The sequence below is a fragment of the Vidua macroura genome, chromosome 9 (genome assembly GCF_024509145.1).
Source record: "Vidua macroura isolate BioBank_ID:100142 chromosome 9, ASM2450914v1, whole genome shotgun sequence".
Taxonomy (NCBI): Eukaryota; Metazoa; Chordata; class Aves; order Passeriformes; family Viduidae; genus Vidua; species Vidua macroura.
In genome coordinates this window covers 23,476,106-23,502,902 of record NC_071579.1, presented here as the reverse complement: position 1 = coordinate 23,502,902, position 26,797 = coordinate 23,476,106, and the positions used below count along the sequence as shown (strand labels likewise).

The 26,797-nt window shown below is 40.2% G+C and overlaps 1 protein-coding gene across 4 annotated transcripts in view; it reads left to right on the top strand.

Moving 5' to 3' along the window:
* Positions 1-26,524, top strand: part of TESK2 (testis associated actin remodelling kinase 2) — a 75,271-nt gene extending 48,747 nt beyond the window's left edge. For all 4 annotated transcript variants that reach the window (XM_053984488.1, XM_053984489.1, XM_053984491.1 and 1 more), the window contains exons 5-11: positions 3,576-3,722; positions 12,021-12,103; positions 13,953-14,028; positions 15,465-15,548; positions 16,627-16,713; positions 20,169-20,304; positions 22,087-26,524. In XM_053984488.1, coding sequence (XP_053840463.1) covers positions 3,576-3,722; positions 12,021-12,103; positions 13,953-14,028; positions 15,465-15,548; positions 16,627-16,713; positions 20,169-20,304; positions 22,087-23,099 — 1,626 coding nt within the window. In that variant the 3' untranslated portion in view covers positions 23,100-26,524. The remainder of the gene's footprint in view (positions 1-3,575; positions 3,723-12,020; positions 12,104-13,952; positions 14,029-15,464; positions 15,549-16,626; positions 16,714-20,168; positions 20,305-22,086) is intronic.
* The last annotated feature ends 273 nt before the right edge of the window (positions 26,525-26,797 follow it).

The window sequence follows — 26,797 nt, the reverse complement described above, 5'->3', positions numbered from 1 at the left end:
AAAGGAGCTACTGCCCTCTTTCTTCATAACATTTGGGAGAGGTACCAGAAATGCAGTTTAGCTGAACTTTTGTTTTCACAACAAAGGTATGAGCTCTTATCTCGGATTTTTTAATGAAAGAATATTTTTGTGGACTAAGATGCCAAGGTATTTTAAACCAGTGTTCAACTTGCTGTGTTAAGTTGTAGTAAATGCAAAAATAAACAACCTATAACTGTTGCTTTCAGACTGGCGACCAGATAAGCTGGCTGTTGGTGTCCAGTTACATGACAGAAAAGTAGCATGAGGAATAATGGGTAGCTGTTTCACTGCAACCTGATGATACAAGGTCTGAACACTGCTCCATTTAGCTGTGATGTCCCTAAGAAATGTAGTGCCCTTTGCTTTCATTACTGTAGCCCAGTCAGATCTCTGTTCCAATTGCTTGTAGACTTATGTGATGGCTGTTGTTGTTGTTGTAGTAGAATAATGTTTTGAGATAATGTGTGAGCTGTAGCCTTACTGTTCCAGTACTGTGTCAGCGACAGAATAAAATCTAGTGTTCTCTTTGGGAGAGGTGTGTTTTCTATCCTTCAGGATATTCTTACCACACAGAGCTGATTTGTGCCAGTAAGAGATTGAGAATGAGTATTTTTCTCTTTCAGTTGCACAGGCAATTAGGAAGTAATGTACATAGTTTTATGTCTGTCCTGAAAAGGCATTGTTGAAGTCCTCTGAAAAAAATAGGCCATCAGGCTGGCTGTTTGCATTATCAGCCTGAATGACTGGAAGAATTGGATTACTTACATGACACTGAGGGAGCACTGTGCAGTGCTTGCCTTAGGAACAATTCAGATCTCAGCATGCAAATATTACCTGCTGGCCAGCTAAAACCTGAGATCAACTAAAGCCTTCAAGATGTCTAGGAAAATCTTAGTTCAGTTGTTAATTTGCTGGTTAGCCTCATGTGCTTCATAAGCATAGAAATTAGAGCCAAAGCCAGAACTCACATCTCTGATACATGAGGGCTGTGCACTTGCTGGGTGGAAAGGAGGCCTGGTAGGATTTTGTAGATATGCTGGAAACAGGTTTGACTGTCGCTTCTGTAGCTCGTGGACGCTGTGTGCAATGTGTGTGTCAGCTGTCACCCAGCCCATGCTAGAATCCAGTCCTTGCAGTTAAGATGGGTGAATGACCCTGCAAGCCTGTTTGACTGGAAGAATGCTGCAGAAATGTATATATTGGATGCACTTAACTAACATGGCAACAGTGGATCAAATCAGCAGGCTGCTGTATTGAAAAGGAAAGCAAGAGCATGCTCGATATAGTAGGCAGCTATTGTCCCATTTCATTGTGTGTGTCAATACTCTTAGGGGCTGCTTGTTTATTAGAATTTCTGGAGCAATTTGTGTCATGGAATGGCACAGTTCAGAGAACAGAAAATGGAAGCTAGGTCAGGGATTCCCTCCCCCCTTGCATTGTCTTTCCGATGAATTCAAGTATGGTAGTGCTTTATGGATGGTCTGTTACTGGCCTGTCAGAGAGGTGAAATGGTTTGGCATAATTGTTAAGTGTCATTTTATAATTGAGTTATTCAGCCAGGTTCTTTGGTGTTTTCTGTTCCAGGTTGATCAGTATTGCTCTGATTTTAACATGGCTGGATGAGAAGTGCTGTTCGCACTGTTTCAAGGAGGCTGGGAATATATAACATTTTACTATAGAAATCTTAGCCATTGTTTTTTCCTTAAGCATGATAGCAACTTAGGTTTAAAAAAAATTCTAAATTTATTGAGCATGGTTGGCTTTTTTTTGTTGTTTTTTTTTTTTTTTTCTTGCGTGCTCTATAAGGTCATCTAGTTCCCTTAGGGGTTCAGATAAAAGAAATGAGAAAGATCAAAGCTGGAAAAGCTCAAAGCAGCATTGTTTCCAACACTGAACCAGGTTGGCTACAGCTCTAGTTGGTCTTAAAAATCTCCAAGGATGGGAGATTGCATAGCCTCAGAGTGACCTGTTGCAGAGCTGCTCTGCTCTCCTGGCACATGAACTCCAACACAAGGAGCAGGTTGTTCTGGAGAGAAGGGGGTCATGCCCTGGACTGCCAGTGAAATGCGCTGCTGTGCATGGGCTGGGATGAGCCCCGTTCCCGAGGGATGCACACGGGAGCCCCCGGCTGCTTTGTGGTGCCCCCTCCCGATGGGCTCTGTGCCAGGTAAAATCGCTTTGTGCCTCCTCTGCCATGACTATTTTGCCTCCTCAAATAGTTACCTCTGGAACCTGTGTATCTGCTGAAAGGGTTTTCAGAATTCACTGGTGAGATCAGCAGTGGGTGGACCCAAGCTGTAAGGAAGAAGCTGTTTCTTGCAGACTGTTAAGGAGGTGACCTGTGACCCCCAGACTTACCAGTAGAATCCAACTTGTGTGTGTTCTTTCCTTGCTGTAGCACAGCCTCGGGAGATCAGCTACATCCATCCACACTGCAGGGTGTATGGCTCACGTTTGCCTGGTGTCCCAGGCTCCAAGACACAAGGAGGAGCAACAATATACAAGCAGGTTCCAAGTTTCTGAAACAGCAAGAGCTGCAATTAAGGTTTTTTTTTTAAAACATGAGAATAGTGCCACATGTTTTGTCCGAGTGAATGACACAGGAAAATCATTTGAGAAAGAGTTGGAGACCTGTGTGGCACAAAGAGGTGAAGTTGGTGCAGTCTGGCACAGGGATACATGCCTGGGCCAGGCTTGGGAGCAAATTGTTCTGTCTGCTTCACTTGGGTTTCCTTGACAGAAGTCACTGCATTGCTGCCAGGTTTTCCTTCTGGAGTGAGCTACTCTTTGCCTGGTCCCTGGTGGGGGACTGGGGCTGGGAGTGTAACAAGAAGCTGCTTAAACACTGCATAGCTGCTGGTGTGGTATAAAGGGTCTATACATAAACCATAAGCGTTGTCTTAACCTGGGCTGTATTACTTAGTATCATTTAGGTGCTGCTTTGTTTCACTGTCTCTTGTAGCATTTATCTTTTACTTATTGTGCTTTCCTTTTTGTGAGGGCTACCATTTGATGGGGTTGACTTAGTACTGAACACAGTGGGAATCATATTGCTAATTAGAACTCGTAGATACAGCAGTGAAAAAATAGAACTTACAGCAGCACATTGTAATATTTTTCTTTGATGCTGTCTCAGTTTAAGGAAACTGGGAACTTGATCAGGCTCCATGACCTACACTTGGATACTTAGCTCTGCCTTTGTTGATTAATTCTATATGAAAGTCAACTCTGCATTGTTTTTGCCCTAATTTTCCTCCAGCTGGAATGAGAGGGTGATGTGATATTGTAGGTGTTTCAGAAAGGTCTATTTAAATAGTATAGAGTTAATACAGTGGTGGCTGTTGCATCTTTAACATAAGGGCATTGGTTCAGGTGGTGAAGGGAGACATTTTCAGCTTCTCTTAATCTGCAAACTTTGTGCCTGCCAAGCCCATATGAAAAAAAGGTTTTAATGTGTAACTGAGCTGAAGTCACTTGTTGTAGTGATGAATTTTACTTTCCTGACAAAATATTAAGTTAAATAATTAATTACAAATGTTGCTTTGTCTTTTCAGTACATCAATTGTGGTAACCTGGAACAGCTACTAGATGGCAACCAGCATCTGCCCTGGACAGTAAGGGTGAAACTGGCATATGACATTGCTATGGGAATCAGTTATCTTCACTATAAAGGCATTTTCCACCGAGACCTTACATCCAAGGTACTGTTTATAAAATTAAGGGAACTTCCGAATGAAGGTGCTGCAACTGGTTGTTGGATTTTCTCCCTTCTTCCATTCCATGCAGAGAATTGCTATTATACGAGGTGTGATCTAAGACATTTTGAGAAACAAATTGAAATGCTGTCTATAGAATTAAAACGTTCTTCAAAACGTGTTTGTAGTTTGTATGGAAACTAGATAAATTGTGATCATGAAGGAAGATCATCCCTTAAATGAGTTCAGATTAGGATTTCTCATAAAGCAGCTGCAGAGTTTTTCTAGTTCTGAATTCTGGTTCAGTAAAGTATTTAAATCCCTGGATAATTAAGCACAACAATCTAACATTTGGAACAGGTTAATCATATAAATAACCCAAATTGAGGGGATTATTACAAACGCACTTCAAAATCTCCTTGTTATTTTTGTTTCCCTGCGTATTTCACAAATCTTCTGTAGGAAGAGTGACCTTTCATTACTAATTCTGCCTTAAGTGCTGTGTACAATTCTGGTTTATGTTTCTTTCATTTTTAAAGTCAGTAAAATCAATATAGTTTGCCTAAAATTTTCAATTTTTTTTTTCCCAGAATAATATATCGATGGCAGAGTTTTCAGTGGACATAGATTTATTTTTTCTAGTTGCTTTGGTGACAAGTTGCATGAATTTAGTTGGACGAAGTAGCTGGATAATTCAAGCTCAGCTAGAAGTATTGACATAGGAGCACTAAGCTGTGTGAGAAGATTGTCCCAATATTCACATTGGCTCTTACCACCCATTGCAGCCTGTGCTGAGGCCTTTGCTGTCCTGTCTGTCCTGTTGTCTGGTGCTGATGAGCTGGTTAAAACTCACTGGGGGCCTGCAAGATGAAAGTCTTTCAAAACTCTTCTTGAGAAGGCCTCATCATGTCACTTCAGTCAGAAGCATCCAGAAAAATGTTAATTTAATCTAAAAGATATTATTTTTTAGGATTAGAAACAGCTTTTAAAAATAAAACCACAACAGAGTGTGTTTGCCAGTGAGGCTACTAGTCCTTCATCCAGTTTTAGGGGTCTTTTTAAAGCTTCCTTAGTGAAGTGTTAAACAGATGTAGAGTCTGCATTTAGTCAAGGTGAAAAAAAAAAGTTCAGCTGGTAGATGAAAGAAGTATTTCAGTGAAGTAATAAAATACTTCCTTGGCTGTTCTTTCAAGTGAAAGGCACTGAATTCTGTAAGGATGAATATCAAATTTGTGAAAAATGCCCAGACTGGGAGTCATGTCACTTTGACATGATACACTCAGAAAGCTCCATTTCAGTCACCTTGGAATGTGCAGGTAAGAGATCCATAAAAATATCTGAAAGACAGCTTGGTGTTCCCCTTTCTTTTTCACTTCAGGATGTATTTTAGTGCATTTAAGACTAGAATTACTGCAAAGAACCAAGGTAACTAAGGAGAACTGAGTGCCTGCAGCATTTGTTATTACAAATGTAAGTGTGATGGTCAGTCATATGAAAATCCAGTTCCTGGGCTCCCTGTGAATGCCTTTGTTCCAAGCTTTACATAACTGTATGTCATTCTCTGGAGCTGCCCTGCCAATGCTTCAATGTTATCTATTGTTGAATGCCAATTGTTTGGAAAGCTGCGCCCGCTGGGAGGGGTGCAGGATATCCCAGGAAGAGCAAACTCATCAGAGGCCACGGGAAGTAGTTAAGGGTACTCAAAAACAAATGAACAAGAAATCAAACCCTAAGAATTCACTAGCAGTTATGCTATATTTGGATGGTTCTTAGCACTAAAGTTATAGTATCTGTGTGGGTCACATCAGAAGCTGTCAGCTTTAAGAATAATACAGAATTTAATTGATGACAGCTATAGTCTGTATTTTTCAATGTCTTCAGGATTTTTGGGTTGTTTTTGTGTTGTTCTGGTTTTTTGGGTTTTTTTTTAAGTTTAGTAATTTTTTATGTGATGTATGCACTTTCCTTGTTCTATTTGGAAAGGAAGTAGATGAAACACCTGGCCTTAAACACTCACCTTAAACAACTCATGAATTTTATTAGCATATTAAGGTATTGATGAAATAAACTTTAAATCTGTTGGGCATATGTTTGCACTGCTGGCTGGCTAAGTTTTTAAAAAGTAACTTTGTTCCAAAGCAAAACATAGTTCTCAGACTACAGCTTTTGGCTGCTGCTTGAGAATATGCCTTGGCTTTTACCAGGTTTGTACTGATGATAGGATGAGTTGTCTTCATTCTTACTAGTAAATAGTCAGTGTGTGAGCAAGCTGAAGGAAGATGTGATGGACTCTTGCCTTGGAAGAGAACTTGGACTGAACAAGGGTAAATTCAATACTACTCTGTATTGTCCTTCTTTCTTCAGTAAACTTCACTAATTGATGGGATGGCTTTATTATTCAAATGAAGGCAGACAAGAGTTTAGACATCTGCAAAAGTCAGAACAGACTGAGTTTGCAAGGTGGGAGAATGGACTATTTTTCTATGAAACTTGCTGGCCTTGACTGAAGTGTGAACAGAATGAAACTGAGACTTTCTGTGCAGGAATGTCTCCATGCTTTACATGTTACACTTGGGATGATAGCCCACTGCAAACTGCCCTTTTAATATGAATTTTACTAATTTTAATTAATTTAGACCCATACTTCTGCCTTTCTGTTTCTGGTAAACCTCTAATTCCTGCAGCTTCCTGGAGTGGATAGTGTGATACATGAATTTTACTGTGTCAGTTATGGCAGCAGAGTTATCTTGCTCTTAGCATTATACGTGTCAATGTATTTGATGCCTAACAATTTAAAGGAGGAAAAGTTCCTGTCCCCTGCCAATCTAGGATTGGAAAATAAGTGGGTTGGGCCATTAGTATATAGCAGAGTGATCTCGCTTCCTAACTGGACTATGTGGAGAGGAACAGAACTGCGCTGATACTGCAGGAGGCCAGAGGGAAGAGCAGTAGAGAGGAGTAGATGTAGGTCAATATAGTCGATGTGACAGCCCAGGGGCATGTCAGCCCTCATATCCCACTGATGCCCTTCCCGATGGCCTCGTGTCAAAAAGAGAGGCAGTGCTGCTTAGAAGGGATGTGCTGCCCCGACAGCTGCTGCTTCTCCATGTCATGAGCAGCCCAGTGCCTGGGCTCTGGGCTTAGGCTGCTGGAGCTGATCAGGCTGAGCTGCCCTAGTTGATAGCAGCAGCCTGGCTTGAATCTGTCAGAAGGTACAAGTGGTCAGACTGGCCATTTGCAGCCTGCACAGAGTAGTGGTGTGGGCAGAGTGACTTGGACTTTGTATAGGCCAAGAAATGTAGTGTCTGCACTTATGACTTGTCATTAAAAGATTTAAATGGAAATGAAGCCATATATGGGTTCTGACAGCCAGTCTCGTTGGCTTATTCCCTGGTCTTGGTCTCTGCCAGTCCCTGGCTTGGGCTTATGTTCTGACTTGTCACCTTAGTTATGCTCTCAAATTCCTCACACAGCATATATTGTTCTACTCTATCCCAGTCTACTCTTTGCAGAGATGGCAACGGAAGCATCTTATACAGAGGTCTCACCATGTTTCAAGTCAAGAACAGGCCAAATTTGGTATGATATCATAGACTGATATTTTGACAGTTTACATCCCCTCCCTAAAAATCCACTACCAAAACTCTCGATTAAAAGCAAACAGGCAAACCTCCAAATGCCTTTTAGTTTTGCAGAATTATGTATAATTGAAAACAAGGTTTTATAATCAATAGTTGGTTGTGAGCAGTTTTGGGGAACATTGTGAGCTCCATTGATGATAGAGTCTATGGAGAAATTGTAATCTCTAGGCACATATATATATATAAACACATGTGCATGTGTGTGTATTCCTGCCAACATCTGCTTTCACTTCACAGCGTGTAATGGCTCAGCCTTCTGTCATTGAGAGAGAATCAGTCCCAGTTACTATGGGACAGAGTCATGCGTGTAAGCAACTACTGTGGATTATCTGATGTAACATAAATTCACTGCCTTTGGGCTTGAAAGTGACATGCCCTGCCTTCCTACCTTGTATGCTGTTTGCTTCTTTAAAACAAAATAAACCCCAGGCTGTGGAACAGCGCCTTTGTCTGATGAGTCTCATAATTGGTGCTACAGTTGCAAGGTCCCCTTTGTGCTAGAATAAGCTCTTGTCTGGATAGTTTGCACTGAAAAAATTAGCTGTTGCAGATGGCTATTTCTAATGATAGTCTCAATACTAAACTTATACTTCGGGAACCAAATGGACTCTCTCCCTTAAGCGTAGTAGTTTCAAAAGTGTGTCTAGTACTGTAAACTTCCTGTTACACATTTAATTCTCAGTGGGGTTTCTCCTAGGGAATGGCACTTTTTGAACACCTGATACATCTCAATTGGCCTTTAAGTATTTTAATTTGGTAACAGTCATCAGAAGGCTGCAAATGACACTGCAGTGGCATTTCTGTGTTTTCTGGAGTGCAGTAAAATCTCTGAGGAGTTTAGCTTGTATGTAATATCATAAAATGAAACGATGTTTCTTCATCTAACTTATTTAAAACTCTGAAACTCTTGAGTCCCTTTTCATTTTTGTTTATGTAAAAGGGGGAGTAGAATATTGCATTTGTCTTAGCAGGATTATGCTGTGCAAAGCAGATGTTAAGCTCCTGTAACACACAAAGGGGGCTTTATGTTCTTTCACATCTGTCTGCATAAACAGCTCTGTTAACTCTTTCGGACTCATGTACAGAGCTCCTTGCTTCTATTAAGAGACCGCCTCAGGAAGGACTGATGAGGTCCCTATTTTGGGAGGGAAAAAAACCCTCAAAAACTCAGCTGAAGTCAAATACTGCCCTCTTTGACTGTGTGAGCTGCCAAAGGAAAGAACATCCCTGTCTGTAGAGGTCCAGAAAGAAAGCCTGAAAAGGTCACCAAGTTTTATTGCCTTACAGCTTATACAAATAGTGCAAAAGTAAGTCAAAAGTGCTTTCTCAAAGCTCATGTTGTGAAGCTGCTTGGCATTTCATTTCACAGGCAGTTGTTGAGAGGCTCTTTACGCTAGTGAGGGGTTTGAACTCTTGTATCTCTGAGCTAAAATCCATTAATGGAACTCCTACATACCTGATATACTATTTTTTACAGAAACCGAGAAGTATCCCTTTGTTAGAAGAAACAGTGCAGTTTGTGCTATTGTGCTTTTCCTACTAAGATACCACCTCTAGATTAAATGCAAAAGCTCTTTTCAACCTTTTAGTCTCTACGAAAGCTTTGTCCCTTTTTGATCTTGATTTATCTTGTTGTTAGAATGTGAATTCTTTCTGTCTTTCATTGAGTGCACATGAACCACAGTGGGCTATGTTATGTCACCTGTTTATTAATTGCATCTTAAATCTGGTAACTCCATTATCTTTGCTGTGGGTTTGGCACAGTGTTGTGTAATGGCATTACTAGGGTGGGAAGTGTGGAGAAAAGGAGTATGGTGGAGCTGAGGGTTCTCCTTGACTGCTTGGAGAATTTCAGCACAGAATGTAGCTTTGTCATCTGCACAATCTTGCCCTGAATGAGCAGTACAGGCTGGAGAAGTGGCATCTGACCATGCTGGTGTATGTAGAAAGGGTTTACTACTGATTTTGCTAGCAATGGGCTTTCATTCTGTCTGGGTTCCCGGAAGTCAGTGCTTAGCAATGTAAAAATTTGCCCCAGATGAATTAAATCAGTTTAATTTCACTACAGTGAGCATTTGTACTGACACTGGAATTTTATTGTATGGTACATGTCACCTGCCTGTGGCTGATTTAAGTGTGAATAAAAAAGTCACTCTTGTATTGGAATACATATCCTAATGAATTTAAATTCACACTCAATGCTCCTTCATGTGCAAACAAAAAACAAGCATCCACTAATGAGAGAGAACAGTTTGTGCAGCCCACCACAACAGAGCAGTTCATCAGTACCCTACAGTGGGAATGTTGCCCAAGACTTTCCCCTGGTGCCTTCTCGTGGTGAGGTGGCCTCTCCTGCAGGACCTGTGGACCCCACAGCAGTGGGGTACCTGTGCTGTTGGCTCTCTCCACACGCTTGCACTGAAAGGGAGCCTGGCTCTGCTGCAGGCAAATCCTGCTCGTTGGGGAGGGGCTCAGAGCTGTCAGACAGCATTGATTTAATGTATGATTTATCTAGGAATAACCTACTTGTATAATAGTTCAGTGCTGCACCTGAAAGCTGAGACTGCCTGGGGCTTGGTGGGGGGTAGGATTGTTCAGCTTCAGTTGATGTATCGCTGTCTAAGGGGATGAGATTAGATGCTGGTAAGAAGCTGAAGGAATATTTGCTGTCAGGATGATGTTTCGTTTAAGCTTCCTTTTGGTAACAAAGCAGGCTTGTTAATTATTGTGGATCTTAAGATCAGTAGACAGATTTTTAGTTACGTTGAAAATAGTTCTTAGTCGGGACGTAAATGTTTCCTCAAAATTTTGGAGATCAGGGGTTATTGGAGAATGACAATGATCCATAAAACCGAGAAGGTAAAATTAAGTACCGCAGTCTTGCTTCTCAAAATGAATAAAATGTAAATAATGAAAGGTAAAATGCAAGAAGGAAACCTACATTTCAAAACTAGTGATTATGAATTATAGAGGTTTTTTTAAAGAAATGTCTTTGAATTAAGACATCTGTAGTCACTGAGAAATCTATGGCAGAAAAGTAACCTGAATTTTTTTCTGCATAAAATATTATCTGCCTTCTTGAATACTGCAAAATCTTTGGTGTCCTCATGGACTTGTTTCTGTGTGGTACACAATGAAATTCCACTTGTCTGAATCATTTGAGTAAGATTTTTCAGTAGTTTTATCGTTCTAAGTTTTAAGTCCACTTACTGTGACCAAATGTTTAAAGAGAGGCAAGCTGAATGAATGCACTCTTTGATAAAAGATAACAAAGCCCGCAACTGAGAAGCTTTGCTGCTCTTTGGGCAAGCACAGTTGATTTAACTTAGTACATGTTTATGAATCCCCAAACTAACTGCAGTTATTATACTTGAGTCATGCTAAACAAATAAAGCTTTGCATCTCAGGAGCCTGGCATGTGTTTCAAGAGGCTGGCATGCATTTTCCTTACCCGATTGCAGGAGTGGCTCGCTTAACCTTTTAATTGGCAGGAAGAAAACTCACTTCATGGCCTAAGCCACAATCGTCTCTGAATAATGTAAACAGCGATGACCTGAACTTGATCTTTTAGACAAGGGATTCACTTTTCTTGGTAGTTGCATTATACAGACAAGCTAATGCTCTGGGGTCGGTGAGGGGCTTTTGTATATCCAGGCACAATAAAGGCAGAAAGTGTTTCCTGCTGTTTAGCTAATTAATGCAGGGTACCACTCGGTAGGAGTCCGGTGGGTTTGCTGCCTGTCACTGCTGTTGTACTGCCCGCAGGAGGATGCAGAACAACGTGTGGGAAAGGAATGAATTCTCTGCCTTGTTCCATGTATTGCCGGACAGAACAAAATGCAGGGAATTGGCTATTGATTCGTTTGGTGAAATGGGAAAAGATGTGGCACTGGAATGGTCAAAGCATATTTCTCAGAGTTGTAAATAAATAACAAAAAGAAGTTGATAATACCCTGTGTGTGATGTGATGCTGTTAGAGCACAATTATCTGTGTGTGTCCTTAAGTTGCCCTCCATCCTGACACTGGAGGGCACATCTGAAAGGAAAAGACTGACAGCATTTCCCTACTACTTTTCTCTTAAATAATGTCTTATGAGGTAATGTAAAATAAAGACTTTTGAGACTGTAAAAGCACATATAACTAGGTCACATCTTATATTTTCTGGTGGAAGTTTATTGCAAAGCAGCGAGTTCCTTTTCAGTAGTTAATGCAGCCAAACATACAAAGGCATTTAGAATCTGCTCTGATCTTGTATTCTGGTCAGGTACAGGCAAATTGTAAAGAGAAAATGTAAGGTGTCATAGTGAACAGCATGTATTGCATATTTGAGCATAAGGGAGCTAAATAATCTTAATTCTTGTTAAAACCTTGCAGGATATGTGCTGCCTGTGGCTGCCTGCCTTCTCAGCAAGTTTTTAAGTGGATTATTAGCTAAGTGGAAGGCTGTTTGCAGCATCTTAAGTTTAATAGACATGTGATTGTGCAGGGGGAGGGTGGGGAAAAAGGGTTATTGCTCTCAGACAAAAGCTTCTCATAGATGAATATCTTCCAAACTATATTTGTAGTCTTGTTTTATTTTTAATCTGGAATGCTACAGAGGTTTCATGCCCAGATAATAATTCTTCCGTTTGGTTTTTGTTTTGTTTTTTTTTTTTTTTCCAGAACTGCTTAATCAAACATGATGAGAATGGATACTCAGCAATAGTTGGAGACTTTGGTTTAGCAGAGAAAATTCCTGATCACAGGTATGCGAGCTAATCTAAATGGAGAGAGAGTTGTAGTACAAGTGCAGGTCAGAAGTTCTAGTGAGCCAGATCCCTGAGGCTGTTATTGCACTCTGGTACAGAATTTTCAAAAAATACCCTCAGTCTTCAGTCTGGAACTGCAGGCTGGATAGCAAAAATGTTCCTGCCTTAATTACTATCCATTTTGATATTTATTGGTGACATTTATTCTTCAAAAATGTTCCAAGCACTAAAGGATTTGCTCAAGCTTTTTGGTAGATCTTTTAAGGTGGCACTGGGAATTTTGGGTTTAAAAAAAACACAAAACACAAAGCAAACACAATAATAAAATAATACTGTCCAGCATTCTGGATTGGGATGATTTTGTAATAAATATCATTTGTTGATTTCAAGCAACTTTAGCTTCTTTGCACTTTCATAAACAATATTCATTTTCATTCCAGCATTATTCTTACTTAACCTCTGGGTTAGTTTTTAAGGATTATAACAGAGTAAAATAAAATTAATTATTAAATTACTGTCTAACAGTAGCTTACAATTTTCTTTTCCCTAGGATAAAATGATAATCTTAATTCATTTAAGGAATGCACAGAGTACTGTCACAAGCTATTGTCACAATTGAAAATAGTCCTTTTGTTATCCCTCCATTAGAGAGATCAAGGACAAGGATTTCATTGTTCTCTCTGTATATTGACTTGTGTATTGCAGAGTATTCTGACTGTGAAATGCTGTCAGATTTTCTCCAGTGTGTGCTTCTGCGTGAAATTAATAAAAGCCTTCCAGCACTTCTGACTGCAGAGGAAACAATAAAAGTTGATCTCAGCTCTGCATGGTTTTTAAACTGCACATATCCTAAAACCATACATTGAGAGATCTGAAGGTCTGCATTAATATTGGTGAAATATTGGATCTAAAAGCTTAACAAAATGAACATCTTAATTTACAAACTACTGATAAGTAGAGCCAATGTCTGTCTTGTAGCTGCTGCAGAGCACCTTGTGAGGTGCTAAAAGCTTCAGCTGTATTCAGGTGAACTCATGACAAAATCAGGAACACACTACAGGTGCCTTAAGGTGTCCTTAATACTCAACTTTGAGATGCCCTGAAAACTGAGATTACAGTTAAGATCGTTTGAGACTAAAGCCAGCAACATAATAGAATTGCTACATTAACACTATTAGCCACTATTTTGTTTTTATCTAGTTTTACCTCAATTTTCAAAAGTAGCTTTATTCTTTCCAGTTAGCTGGTAACAAGCCATACTATTTTGAGGCCTTCAGAGGCCTTTTCTTTTTTAAATAGGTATTCCCTCAAGATCAGCTGGGTGACAGGCTAGAGCCTTTCTTAAGGCCCCAGTATTCAGCTTTATGGAAACTGCAAGTTTTTCAAATCAAATCTATTCTGAGTACTTTTAATTTTTCCATAGCAAGGATTGGTAGATCTTGATTTTTAATTGTTTTTAATACAATTTAAAAATCTTTATTTTAATAATAAATAAGTTTGACTTCATTCAGAGCTGCATATACATCTATGCATGGATACCTGCATGTCTTGCTGGATGGATGGAGAACTTGGCATCTAGCCCAAAACCGATGTCCACAAACCTTTATGGGTTTTTTTTTATTATTTTATGTGTAGATGAAGGAGCCAACTCTGTCAAGAGTTAGGCAATAAAAATATTGAATAGCTTGACCTTAAAATAAAACATTCTTTTAAAGTGGCTGTGCACTTTAAACTGAAAATATGAGTAATTGATTGGGAAAGTTAGTAGCAATGCTTGAGCATTTAATTAATGGTTCTTCCTTCTCTCCAACCACCTCCCATCCCTATCTGTCCCACATCTATATAGTGAGAAGTTACCAGTTGTGGGATCACCCTTCTGGATGGCACCAGAAGTTCTCAGAGATGAGCCCTACAATGAAAAGGTAGGTACATGATATAAATGCAGTTAGTTGTCAAATATTTTTCTTCTGTAGCAGTATGCAAGATTTAGTTTTAATAGGATGGAAATTCTATTGTTATTTTCACTTGTGATGTTTCTGTACTCAGTAGATTATTCAGACTAAGGGAGAGTATGAATTAAATAGCTAATATTTGTAATTCATGTTTAATCTTATATGGAAATAGAATTGGCTTTATGATTGTTCTGTTATGCTATTTCCATTCTGAAATACCCCACATACTGAAAAATAGTAATGTTTTATTGACCTAACACAATTTAATTTAACCAAGTCTGAGAAATGTAGTAAAGTTGCTTCCCTTACTGTACACTAGTGAAATCTGGGTAGAAGTAAAAGGTCTGTATGTAAACTTGCAGAATTCTCTGTGTGTGAGGATTTTGTCTCCATTACTTCAGCTCTGCCAGAGCAGCTTTTATGTGAAAAAGCCCACATCCTGTACCTCTCTATATCTAGTAGTTAGTACTCTGCTTAATTGGTGGTACTTTTAACTTGTAGAAAAGCAGTAACTACCTCAGTAATGAATGTAATAATTACCATTTCAAAGCTTTTAAAAGAGTTTAATTGACCTAAATTAATAATAAAGTACCCAAATCTTTGATGCCACATTCTTCATTGACCCTACCATGGGGAGAACTAAAGAGGAAGCAGATGTCATAACTCATCAGCATGAAAGGTGACATATAAACAAGCCTGATAAGGGATGAGGGATTCATGCTTCTGCCCTGTAGACTTGTATTCCATGTTTTCCTAAATTTTATTACCTGAACAATTCAGGTGGGTGGAAATCTGAGGAACTGTGCAGCTCCAGAGGTAGTCAGATAAGTGGTTACTAAATGTCATGGACATTAAACCTGATATACAGTGCTGCTAGGTATCTCAAGCTTTGGGAAGACAGTTTTCTCCAGAGGTACTGAAGTGAGAAGAGGAAAATAGAATTTTTCTTAAAAATAGCATTAATGTTCTGGCTAGGCTGTGAATCATGTATTCATAACCTGTTTTTCTAACCACAGTGATATATGGGCATGTCATGTTTTGGCCATGTTTTTAATTATTCCCATGTGTAGGACATCAAGTGGAACTTCACTATTCTTTGTGCAAGGAAGGATTTAAATTTTTTTTTTTTTTAATTTTTGCATTGCTGAATTAAGAGTGGTTTGGTGGGGTTTTTTTTCCTTGAATTTTAAATTTATCATTGCTATTTGTACAAGAATGCTTTCTGTGAGCATGGGTTTCTTCATATGGAAAATGTTAGCTTTAATGCAGTTGCTCAGTGTTTGAGGCTATGGTGTTGTTTAGTTGTTTCATGATAGCCATTTGGGGTAAAGAGAAACTCAGTGGCAGATAAGGACGCTGAGCATTCATAGCTGAACTATGTGTCTATTAATTTTTTTCTCTCTCAGGCTGATGTGTTCTCCTATGGCATAATTCTGTGTGAGATTATAGCAAGAATACAGGCAGACCCAGACTATCTCCCTCGCACAGAGGTGAGTGGTTTTGTTTATAACATTGGGTGGGAGGTGGTGAGTCTGCCATGATAACAGCTCAGCCTTTAGAACTTCTGCCACTGCTGTCAAAGATAGGATGAATAGGTGTGACATTAAAAATAGCCTGTAAAAGGCTTTTGCTCTTTATGCTGTTATTGTAGGAAGCTCCATTGAAGACAGTTTCTCAGACACTTTGTGCAGCTGCAATCCTCATGGGAATCCTTTCTGCCCCTAACTGGCAGGACATTGAAAGCATTGCAATGCGAACTCTTCCTTTTGTGGAGTGATAGCTCATGTAGACTTCTTGCCAGCTTCACAACAGACATTTTAGCATTCTGTATGCACTAAGCAGCCCCCGCTCCTTGTGAAAGGGGCAGGAGCTGTGTTAACAGCAGCTAAAATAAGTTAACCCTTATTTTTGTGTGAACTCTGCTAAGCACAGTGGATCTGAGCTATAATTGACTGACTAAAGATACTTTTTTCTTTATTCGTCCCATCTACAGGGCAGCTTTTGACCCTTTGTGGGGTTATTCCAAATTGTCTATCCCCCTCCATTGCTGAAAATGGAAAATTGCTTAAGTCTCAGACTGCAATAAATGAAAGATTTTGTTAGTCTGCTCTTCAGATTTTATAGACATGCACTTAAGGAACTGGATAATTTCTATTACCAGTCTACCATCCACTGAAAAGTTAGCCATTTTAACTGATACATTTCCATCATAGCAAAGCCTCTGGTTTTGGAGTAGGCTGTTAATTTGCACTATGAAAATCACTACAGTGAAACATCATACTATATGGTATTGTTTCCAAATCCACGTGGGCAACATTTCAAGTGCAATGGATTGCATTTGAATCCAGGAAGAAGGATGGGCTTTGATGTCAGCCCATTCTCTTACAGCTATCCTGTATCAGTAATCCCCACTGCAAATGCTGCAGTTTGGAGTGTGCATGATGTTTTCTCAAACTCCTCTGTTATGTGGTTCCCGATAACTTCACACAGAGACCCCCTAAAAGAAGATGCTTTGAGCTAGATAGAAGACCTCATTTATTTCTCTACACTTTGTTGTCATTTGTACAGAATTTTGGATTAGATTATGATTCCTTCCAGCACATGGTGGGAGACTGTCCTCCTGACTTCCTCCAGCTGGCCTTCAACTGCTGTAATGTGAGTATCTTACTTGAAGGGGAGAGGCCTGAACTGGAGTTCTCTAAATCCCTCTGGTTTTTGAAGATAAAGCTTAAAACATTTACAGAAGAGACTTGAAGAGCCTACCTCTAGAAGCAGTGTACCTTCTGACAACCCAGGAAGTCCCTTTCAGTTTTTATAATCCTTCCCTTCCCCTTGCTCAAAGGTCTGTCTTGTGTTTCTGCAATTCTGTGTTCTGTCATGCCAAACAAACAGGTCTGGCACACTGAACAGCTTCTTGCAGGCTGCTCAGGCTGACCATAACCAGTTGGATGCCATTGACACTGGCTAACCCTCGGGCTGACAAAATCCAGCTGTTGTTGGGTGCAGACATACTGAGCTATGAAAGAAGGACTGAGTTGCTCTTATAAACAGAGGGGACAAACAAAATAAGAGCAGGCATTAAACTATTCTGAAGTGTCTGTATGATGCCTTTTGGAAAAGGGGTTTGACATCCAAATGCTTAGCCTGTGTCATAAAATCCAAACTGTGACTGAAATGATTTAATATCTGTAAGCCTATGGGCCATGTGCTGTATGGAGAAATTTTTCTGGCAATTATTCAAGTAAATTTTTGATAGTAGACACCTTCCTGGCTCCTTATTGCAAAAACTCCAGGGCAGTAGATCTCTTCTGCTGGTTATCCTGTAACAGAGTTACTAGTACCAATGTATAGTAAACCAGTTTATATAAAATAAGAGAACCTGAGCTTCCACCACATTCAGCTGAAGTTGGGAATGTCCAGTTTGCTCAACTTAAGTAGAGGCAACTTTAAAAAATTTTACTGCGCATAACTTGGCCCTGGATTCACAACCAGGCTGTGCTGGAACTGATGCCAGCATTGTGTCCAAGTGAGTGCTTTTAAGAAGTCTCATCTTTTTGTGCTTTTGGTGGTTATTTTTGACCTGATGTCTCTCTTTACTTTGTATCCGTACAAAAGCCCATGCTCAAGGGGAGAGTGGTATAAAGGTGAGAATGGGGGCAGTGACTGCTGCTCTTGGCACCACATAGTATAATTTAATTCTAAAAGTGTTTGTGGAACTTAACTATGCATGAGCTACTTAACTCCTCTTATTTCACCTTAGTACAGCAGAGCTTGCTTCACCTGGAGGGGTACATCTCACTCGTGTTTATGAAGCCCTTTGATTACATGAGCACTAAAGGGTTTGGTTAGAGGTAGGATTTGACTTTGGAAAGCTCAGCTCCCACCTGCAGACTCCAGAAATGGTATTGCATCCAAACACATGGTGCATGAGTCAAAGCAATTTTTCAGCTCAGAAATTCAGAGTAAAGCTTCTCATGAAGGAAGGGGCAGTAACCTTATATTCTCATGTAAAATTTGGTGTGCTCAGAGAAAAAGGGTTTTCTCCTACTCATTATTGTCAAATGCAGCTTCCTGTATAATAAATGTCCCTTTGCTGAATTGAAATGGAAATTACTGTCTTGTGATCCAGCCATTAATATGCTGATTTCAGTGTGGGGCATGCTGGAATTCACATACCACTCACCTAGGAGAAGGGAAACGGAGTAAACAGATAAGACTTTCTTATATCTTCCTAAGCATGCTGTGCCTCAGTGTGGTAGTTTTCTCTGAGACATGGATATTTGTGTACCTTTTTATTATTTAATAGGTCAACAAGGTGTGAACTGTATAGCCCAGCTGAACTAATGTGCAAAGCCCTGGGATTCTCTACAGCCAGGAAATGTGTTCTAAGGCACCCTAAGAAAACCAGTAAAAACTGACATGTATGAGTAGTGGATTAAAATTTAACTTACTGTTATAAAGTGTGGGGGTTTGTAAATAAGCACCTGCAAGAACCCAACAATTATAAGCCTACCTGTGGAATATTTAATAAATGTAATCATAAACGATCATGCAAAAAGCCTACCAGGATGAGCTAAGCTGTTGGCAACTGCTGCTTTGAGAAGGAACCTTCTCTTCCATTTGAGCAGAATCTGGACTGCTGAGGGATGGAAGAGGCAAATACTGCTCTGAGTAACTTTTCCATTGCTGCTCTTGTCTTGGATCTTACCTAGCACAAATTAAAATAGAGAGCTCTTTTACTTCCTCTAACTTCCTGTAGCTTGCAGCAGCTCCGTAAGATTCCCAAATTAGCAAGTTTGTCAGAGTACAGTGTGTACTTCAGTGTTGCCCCTGCCCTACTCTTTCAGTGAAATAGGGAACGCAGAAAAATGCTTTCCAATGCCAGTAAATTCCAGCTGCTGCTTTAGAACAATTTTCTTGCTGCTGTTGAATTCTTCGAGTGTGGTTTTTTTGTTTGATTTTTGTTACTGTTCATAGGAATTTTTAAGACCTTACCCCTTGTTGCTAGAAGGTGTTCTGGCATTGCTGATCATACCAGTTGTCTTCAGAAGGATCCATCTCAAACAACTTGCAGGGCAGTATCAGGGAGGTCTTTGGGGTTTGTTGTGTACAAAGCACTACTGTTCCCATTGTAGTGGTGGGATCTGTCTGGGCTTGTCCACTCTGAGAAAGCCTTTAGCAGGCTGGAAACAGCAATCAGGTCAAGCAGAATTGTTTTTATTACTGGAATGAAGTTAACTTTCAGCTGCTGAATTAGATGTTGCTACCTACAGTAGTTAAGCCTGTGACATAGATACAGAGTCAATGCTCAAAATTATGAAATGTTTTCAAAGTTACTGCTCAAAGGAAGCTGCTTACCCTGTGGTACAATTTTAGTGTTGGACTTTGTTTAGAGATCTCTATCTGCTAAAGTGAATAAATAAATACTGAGACGAAATAAGTACTGAGAAATACAGACTAATACATATTGATGACCAGGGGGAATATTTTACCTGGGAAAGATGGATTTTTCTTCTTCCTAATTTATAACTTTGTCAAATTATATAACCACCCTTGCTTCCTTACAAGACAGACCAGTACACTGAGTTGTATGGCTAATTAAGAGATGGAAAAATACAACATTTTCAGCTTTAAGATCAGCAGTGCCATTTTAGGTGTGTTTTAACTAAAGCCACAAGGAGATGATGGGATAATTACAATCTTTTAAAGACTGACATAGCCATGTTGTTTTGTGTAATCCTTTTGAAATAACATTGGTACATAATCTCTGTTTGAAAACCAGAGTCCAGAAAGAAATCCTGAACTATCCAAGCTGTTTCAAGCAAACCAACCAACTCCCCTCACACGCCATGAATCTGATAGTTTCCCACATTTTCAATTTAAATTTTTTCTTTTTCATAGAATATTTAAAAATTGATTATTAACTGTGAGTGGTGTAATAGAATACTGCTTTCCCCCTTCTTTCTGTAGTTTTTTTTTTTTGCAATGACAATACACTTAAAGCCATTTTGAATTTCCTCAGTTTCCTTAGATTGTCCCTCTCTCTGTCCACTGTGTAAGCAGAATAGCATGGACAAACCCATGTGGACTTGATTTGTGTGCATTCACAGATGGATCCAAAGTTGCGTCCTTCATTTGCTGATATTGTCAAAACACTGGAGGAAATTTTAAACCGCTTGAGAAATGAGGACTCGGAGAGAGACAGAAAGTTCTTGAACCTTGACAACAATGAAAGAAAACCAAAAGGTAGGTGTCTGTGTTGTACAAACATTGCTGGGTGCTCACAGGAAGAGGAGAAAAAGCTTCATATTTTGAAAACTGTTATTTTGGCTATATATGGATTTATTTACGGTTTATGAATTATTTTACACAAGCCCTGAAAATTATTCTGGAGCAATGCTATATGCTTTGCATTGCAGAATGTCCTTTGGTAAAAAAAACAGCTGTTTCTTAAAGTGCCTGATAATATTCTGTCCCCAAGATCTTGAGAGAAAATTTAGAGTTCATTTGGGAATGGGTTTGTAAATTGCTAATAGTATATGAAAATCCATCAACTTTTGATTTATTGCTGCCATACTTCATACATATACACAATTTCTTTGGTGTATGTTACTTGTTATATTTAGAGGCTTCTTAAATTCCTTCAGGAGGAAGAGCACAGAAGATGCACGAGTATTATAAAGTACCTAGAAATACTCTGAAAGACGAGAAAAGATGAGTCCCAGGTCTGCTTGGGAATGTTGGCCTTGAAAGGTTTTGTCTAAAGCTGTCTGGTGCCACCTGGTGTGGGGAGTAAACTCTTGTAGCCTGGGCTGTATTCTGACTTGGGTGTTTTATGTTAGTACACTTCTGGCATTAGAAACTTAAGAGTACATTAAAAATAATTTCTTATATATACAAATATGCAACATATGGACATAACTATTGATCTGTAATGTAGTTGTAGATTGAAATAATTTTTCTCTACATCAAACCACATATAGTTCATGCATGTGGTAGTTCTCCCACACCTGGAAGGCATCTAAAAAGAGGTGTGAGTTAAAAAGGAAATTTGTTTGTTTGTTTAGAGTTTTTTGGGTTGGTTTTTTTCTTTTGGTGTGGGTTTTTTTTTCTTTTTTTTTTTTTTCCTGGTATTCTCCCTTTGGAGTACATGTACAAAACAAGTACTTCTCAAAGAAGTGTTACATGCTGTTCTTTGACTTGCATAGTCTTTCCTACATGGAATGGCTGTAGTCTAAACTGTGGCAGTATTTAAAGGGAAAAAAGGAGATATCACTTCTTTATACCCATATGTTATTGGTCTAACACAGCTCTTCAGAGGCACTTTGAGAGCCCATGACAGCTGCATGTTCCAAACACTTGGGGAGTTAACATCTACCAGTTTCTCATCCTAATCTAGTGATTTAGCTTTTATTTATAAATGCATGTATGTATGCCATGGGTGCAAATACAAAGACATATGTACAACTTTTGAACTCCTATTCATTAGGGTCAGACTCTGATATATCTCCACTTTTGTATTGGATAATGTACTGAAAGAAGGCTGGGATAGAATGATTTAAAATCTGCATGGTACAAGGAGAGACCGTTTTTGTTTGTCTTAGACATTTCCCATCAGGGTGAAAAAGTGCCAATTTCTTTGGCAACCATATTTTGTACTGGTTCTCCTTTGTGGTCAGTAGCACCAACAGACCTTGGGCAACCTCTGCTGGAAGCCAGGACAATAAATCTAGAAACATGCAAATCGTTTTTCAACACCACCCTGTGCCATCTCTGCTGTGGCAGTATACTGGCAGCAAAGAGGTTTGCAGGGGCTCTAAAATACACTGAGGAGAAGAGAATAGTGTACTTGTGTTTGTGCAGGAATTTAAAAGGAAGGAGCAGACATGTGCTTATGAAACATAGTTTGGAATATCAGAAACGCAGCCTTTTTCTTTACAGTGGTCATGAAAGCTCTGTGAGTGAGCAGGGGGAGCACAGCTATATGGAGCTTCTTTAAGCTAAGAGTATTTCTCTTTTTCTACTCAGGATCAATTGACAAAGGACCAGGAGTAAAACGTTTGAGTTCCTTGGATGACAAGATCCCACCCAAGTCACCCCGTCCGCGGCGGAATATCTGGCTGTCACGCAGCCAGTCGGATATCTTCTCTCGCAAACCTTCCAGGAAGATAAACGTGCAGGACCCCTACTACACACCAAGCAAAGGGTTAGGCCGCAAAGTTAATCCCTTCAGCGCCCGGGAGGACCTCAAGGGGGGAAAGATCAAATTCTTTGACATGCCAAGCAAGTCTGTGATTTCCCTCGTGTTTGACTTGCATTCTCCAGAGGCAGGTGGAGGCCTGAAAGCCAGCCAGTCCCAGTTCCGGCAGGCATATAGCACAGACTGGCAAGACCTTTCCCTTCTTCCTGGGAGGAGATGCAGATCACTTCCACTCTCTCCTGAATTACCACACAAGGAATATGGCCTGTTTGGGGGACTGTCTTCAACTGTTGGCAGGTGTGACCCAGCCCAGTTAGGTGCAGAGGTTCGGCAAAAACTCTTGAGTAGCACAAAATATGGTGTGTCAGAGATTCCCCCCTTTCACGCCAAGCCTCAGAGACCAGAGTTTCTTCTTGCAGCAGGACAAGAAGAGGATATGGACTGTTCAGATGGGCTAGTGGCCCAGGAGGAAAATGGGTTTTGCCCTGTTGAGAACACATGTGGAGATCCAGCATGTGATCAACCATTAGTGCTGGCCCAGTCTGGGCCGCTATCTTACAAAAAGCTCCCAGTTGAGAATTCAGTGAACTCTGAGGGACGTGGCTCCCCACAAGTGTTTGCAGGTTATCTCCCTTCTGAAGAGATGGAGGTAGAAGATGATCTGCTGAACGTTACTCTGTTAGAGTCTACAAAGCCTCTGTTCAGTGTTAGTCCTCCCACTGAGCTGAAGAGAGAGACATGGCCCTTCAGGAAGCAGGATGGGGACAGTCCTGCCCTGTTGTCTCAGACCTCCTCCAACATCTCAGCAAGTGGCAGCACAAAGTCAGCTTGTGACATATGAAGAGAGGGCTCAAACTGAATGTGTCCTTGAGTTGTTCCCAGCTGCTTAAACGAAGTTTTTCTGCAATGCTGGGCTTCACATTTGAAAGAAACTCAACAGATGGTGGAAACTGGCTGTAGGACAGATAGCTGCAGACAGTGTCTGAAGAGACTGATTATTTTATAAAACTTTATTTCAAATTGTGCTTATTCCCTTTCCTGATTTGCATTAGGAGGGGGAACTACTCCAGCCAGAATGGCCATGTGGGTCCCACAGTCCTTTCAGGAGGCAGCAGCCAGAGTAGGCATCATGTAAACAGTTTGACCTGGATTTCCAGCATGGGGCATTTTAAGGTCTTAAGCTCCATGAAGAGTAGAAAGAATGACCCTCTAACTGAACATCTCCTCTAAGTCACTGCAGATTTTTCATTAACATTCTGCATCAGTGCACCTGGGTCTGAGCTTCTGTTTCAGAAACAGGCACAGGAGTCTTTCCAAGTTATGTTGAGCAGATAGGAATGCTCTCTAGTCCCAGAGCTGCTTTGAATGCTGTTGTAGCATTAAACAAGCTCTTCTTTCAAAAGCAGCAAAAACAAAACCCCTCATGCTGGTCACAATCTGCAGGCTGAGTCACATGACAAGTACTTTGTGATTAACAAGAAGATTCTGTTCCCTGGTGTTTCATTTTCCCTTGGGATTTAGTAATGATGTTTAATACATTTGTGCAGGGAAGCTCGCTTCCTTGTACAGCTCTTTATGCACCTCAGCCCAAATGTGGAGGAAGATTTGCCCAGGGCACAGAGAAGCATATTCCAGCATTGCCATTTCTGGGCTTCTGAAGAAACTGCTCCTGAAAGTACCAGCTGTAATGAGCTTTTGCAGAGGTTGGGCCCTTATCTCTGAAGAGCTGAGTGGACATCGTAATCTGTTTCTGCACAATAGTTAAATACAGTAGCTACATCACAAGTGACTATTATCACTAAGCTAGAAGGGTCATACTCACCTCCCTCTCTGGTACAACATCCCATCTCACTGATTTCACTGCAGTAATGATGGCTCCTCACTAGCCTGCTTGACAGAGGACAGGAATCTCCTGCTCAGGGGAAGTTGCCAGCAGTGTTGTAGCCCCACAAGTGCTCTTGGAGAGCACAACTCACAGAAGGGCTTTGAATTGTCAAACTGAAGAAAATTAGCTTGTCCTAAATTGACTTTTTGTTTCCTCTACAAAAAGAATCTGCTGTCTTTATTGGTTTCTCCTGTCACTGAATAGGATGATCTTTTAATTTATTTTTTTACTTCCCTCCACCAGCAGGTGGAAAAGAAAAAGGCCAAGAAAGCCTTTCTTGGCTGGGATGTGTATCTTTCCTGAGGTGTAGGTAGCTATTCCATGAGTTACAGCTATGACTTCCTCTAGTGAAGTGTGTGTTAACCTGAGCAGTTCTCCCTTTGCAGTGGCTGTTATGAATGAAAGGAGAAGCCCAGTGTTGCTGAGTTATTTAATAGTCCATGCCAGATTAGGCAGCTGTTGGCAGCTTGAAAGAGAAAATGCCCGTGCTCACTAAGATCACCCCTTTTGGCCCACAGCTCTCTGCCTCTTGAAGGTGCTGATCTGCAGAGTAGTTTCTACCTTCTGTATTGTGTCTCCAGAGTGCAGAGCAGCTTGTATGGCTGCCACTGTGTGCGTCTAACTTCGAGGACAGAGAAACACCAGAACTCAGTTGCCTGCCTGGTGCCTGCTTGCCTTTTTTTTTTTTAATCTTTTTATCTTTGCTACAATTGTATCTTCTGGGAGGGAAACCATCAGCACCAGCTTCTGTTGTCACAAGATGCATTTAGGTGTGTGACTTCAGACAAACAAGCAATAATGAGTAGTTTACTTTTGGATCACCAGGCTGAGGGAAGCTGTCCAGTAGCCTGACCAGAGAGCACACGCACACCTCTGGCTGCCCTGGGGCTCCCGTGGGCGAGCCCTGGCTGTCAGTGCTGACACCTCATCATGAAGCCTGCTGCCCTCCCTGACACTGACTGCAAGGCTTGAGCAGTCAGGCTTGGGGTACCCCCAGGGCACCCATTGCAGTGACCTCACAGTTCTCTTACACTGCTGTCTTTACAACGTCTCCCTGCCCTGAACAGCTCTTACAAAGTGGCAGAGCTAAAATTTTATTTTCTTAAATGTCCGCTCTAAGCACAACCAATTGACATGCATTGGGCACAACTATCAACATTTCTGGCTCTTGGTACTGAGGTGGAGATGTCAGAAACAGAAATGCCAAGGAGAAACAGCTCAGGCCTTTCCTGGATTAGTCTGCATGGGAAGAGGCACACGTATGAAACCGGAGTAAAAGGTCATTTTAAAATTGCAAAGGGGTTGCTGAAACCCAGTGTTTCCAAGGATGCAGTTGGAAGTCACAACATCTCATCCCTTTGGCTGCATAAAGCTGAATCTAGGCTGCACCTAGTAATTCCTAGGTTTTGTGCCTACTGAGGTTGCTTTTCTACAGAGGGCCATTTTCTGACAGCTACTGATAAACATGAATTTGAACATGTGGTCAGCAAACTCCTTGTTTTATAGTGATGTGACAAAGTTTTATCATGATTGGATTTTATCGTGATTTTCACTTTACAGGAGCAGTTCTTGCTCTTTTAAAGTATTTTCTACACATTGCTACACATCTCCCTAAAGAGATCAAAGATGTTTTTAATTCACTTTAAATCCATGTTGAGTTCAATTAAATGTCTGTTATAAGCTATTTTTGTTGTGGTTGCAGGTTGATAAAATGCAGCCAAGAGAATGCATGTGAATTGCTGCCCCTCAAAAGCAGCACAGCCAAGGGGCTGTAGCAGACTTGTACTTGTTGGAGAGGCATTGATGTATTATGTGTAACAGAACGTTGGTATTTTTTGCCAGTACAACTAAAGACACTTGAATAATTCCTGTTTGCACTTAATGCTCTTGTTTATATTGCATGTCACTACATTTCTATGCAAAACAAATAACCTTTTTTTTTTTTTTTGGGAGGAGGGGCAGCCAGATATTTGATTAAGTATAAAGATCTTTGCGAGATGATCTATTTTCGTATTTATGAAGGAGTTTTACGTCTTAATATTTTGCAGTCTGTAAATAGCTGAACTTGTAATTAAAGGCTTAGGAAGAAGTTTGTAGCCTGTGTATAATAGTAAGTTAACACTGCCAGAAAAAAAATCTTTGCAAAACAACTTTTCTAATATTGCGGATATTTATGAATATGTAAAGAAAGCACGTCTTGTTTTTATGTTGATTGACCTTCTGACTTTTTTGAACTATAGAAATGGTGTATGTTTTATTGGAACTGCAATAAGAAGTAACCAAAGATGAATCCACTTAAATATTTTCATAATTTTTTTCTTGGTCAGGTTTTGTAAACTTTCCCAACTTGCTTTCAAAATAAAAATGAAATCAAGGTCTGAGTCTTGTGATTAAGAGGACAACTGCTTTGAGTTAAAAAAGCTGGCTTGAATGCTTACTTAAAATACAAATGCCATTAATACCTGGCTTGAAATTGTATTTGCTATTACTCAGTGCTGAGTTATACCCTAGGAAAATTCATCCTCAGTAAATGTTGTTTCTCTCCTGCATCTCATTGAAGAGTTCCACTATTGAATCCATGAGACTCAAGGATTTTTTTTTTCTGCTCTGTGTTACAGTGCTCTGAAGGGTAGGCTGTATCTTGTGAGCTACCA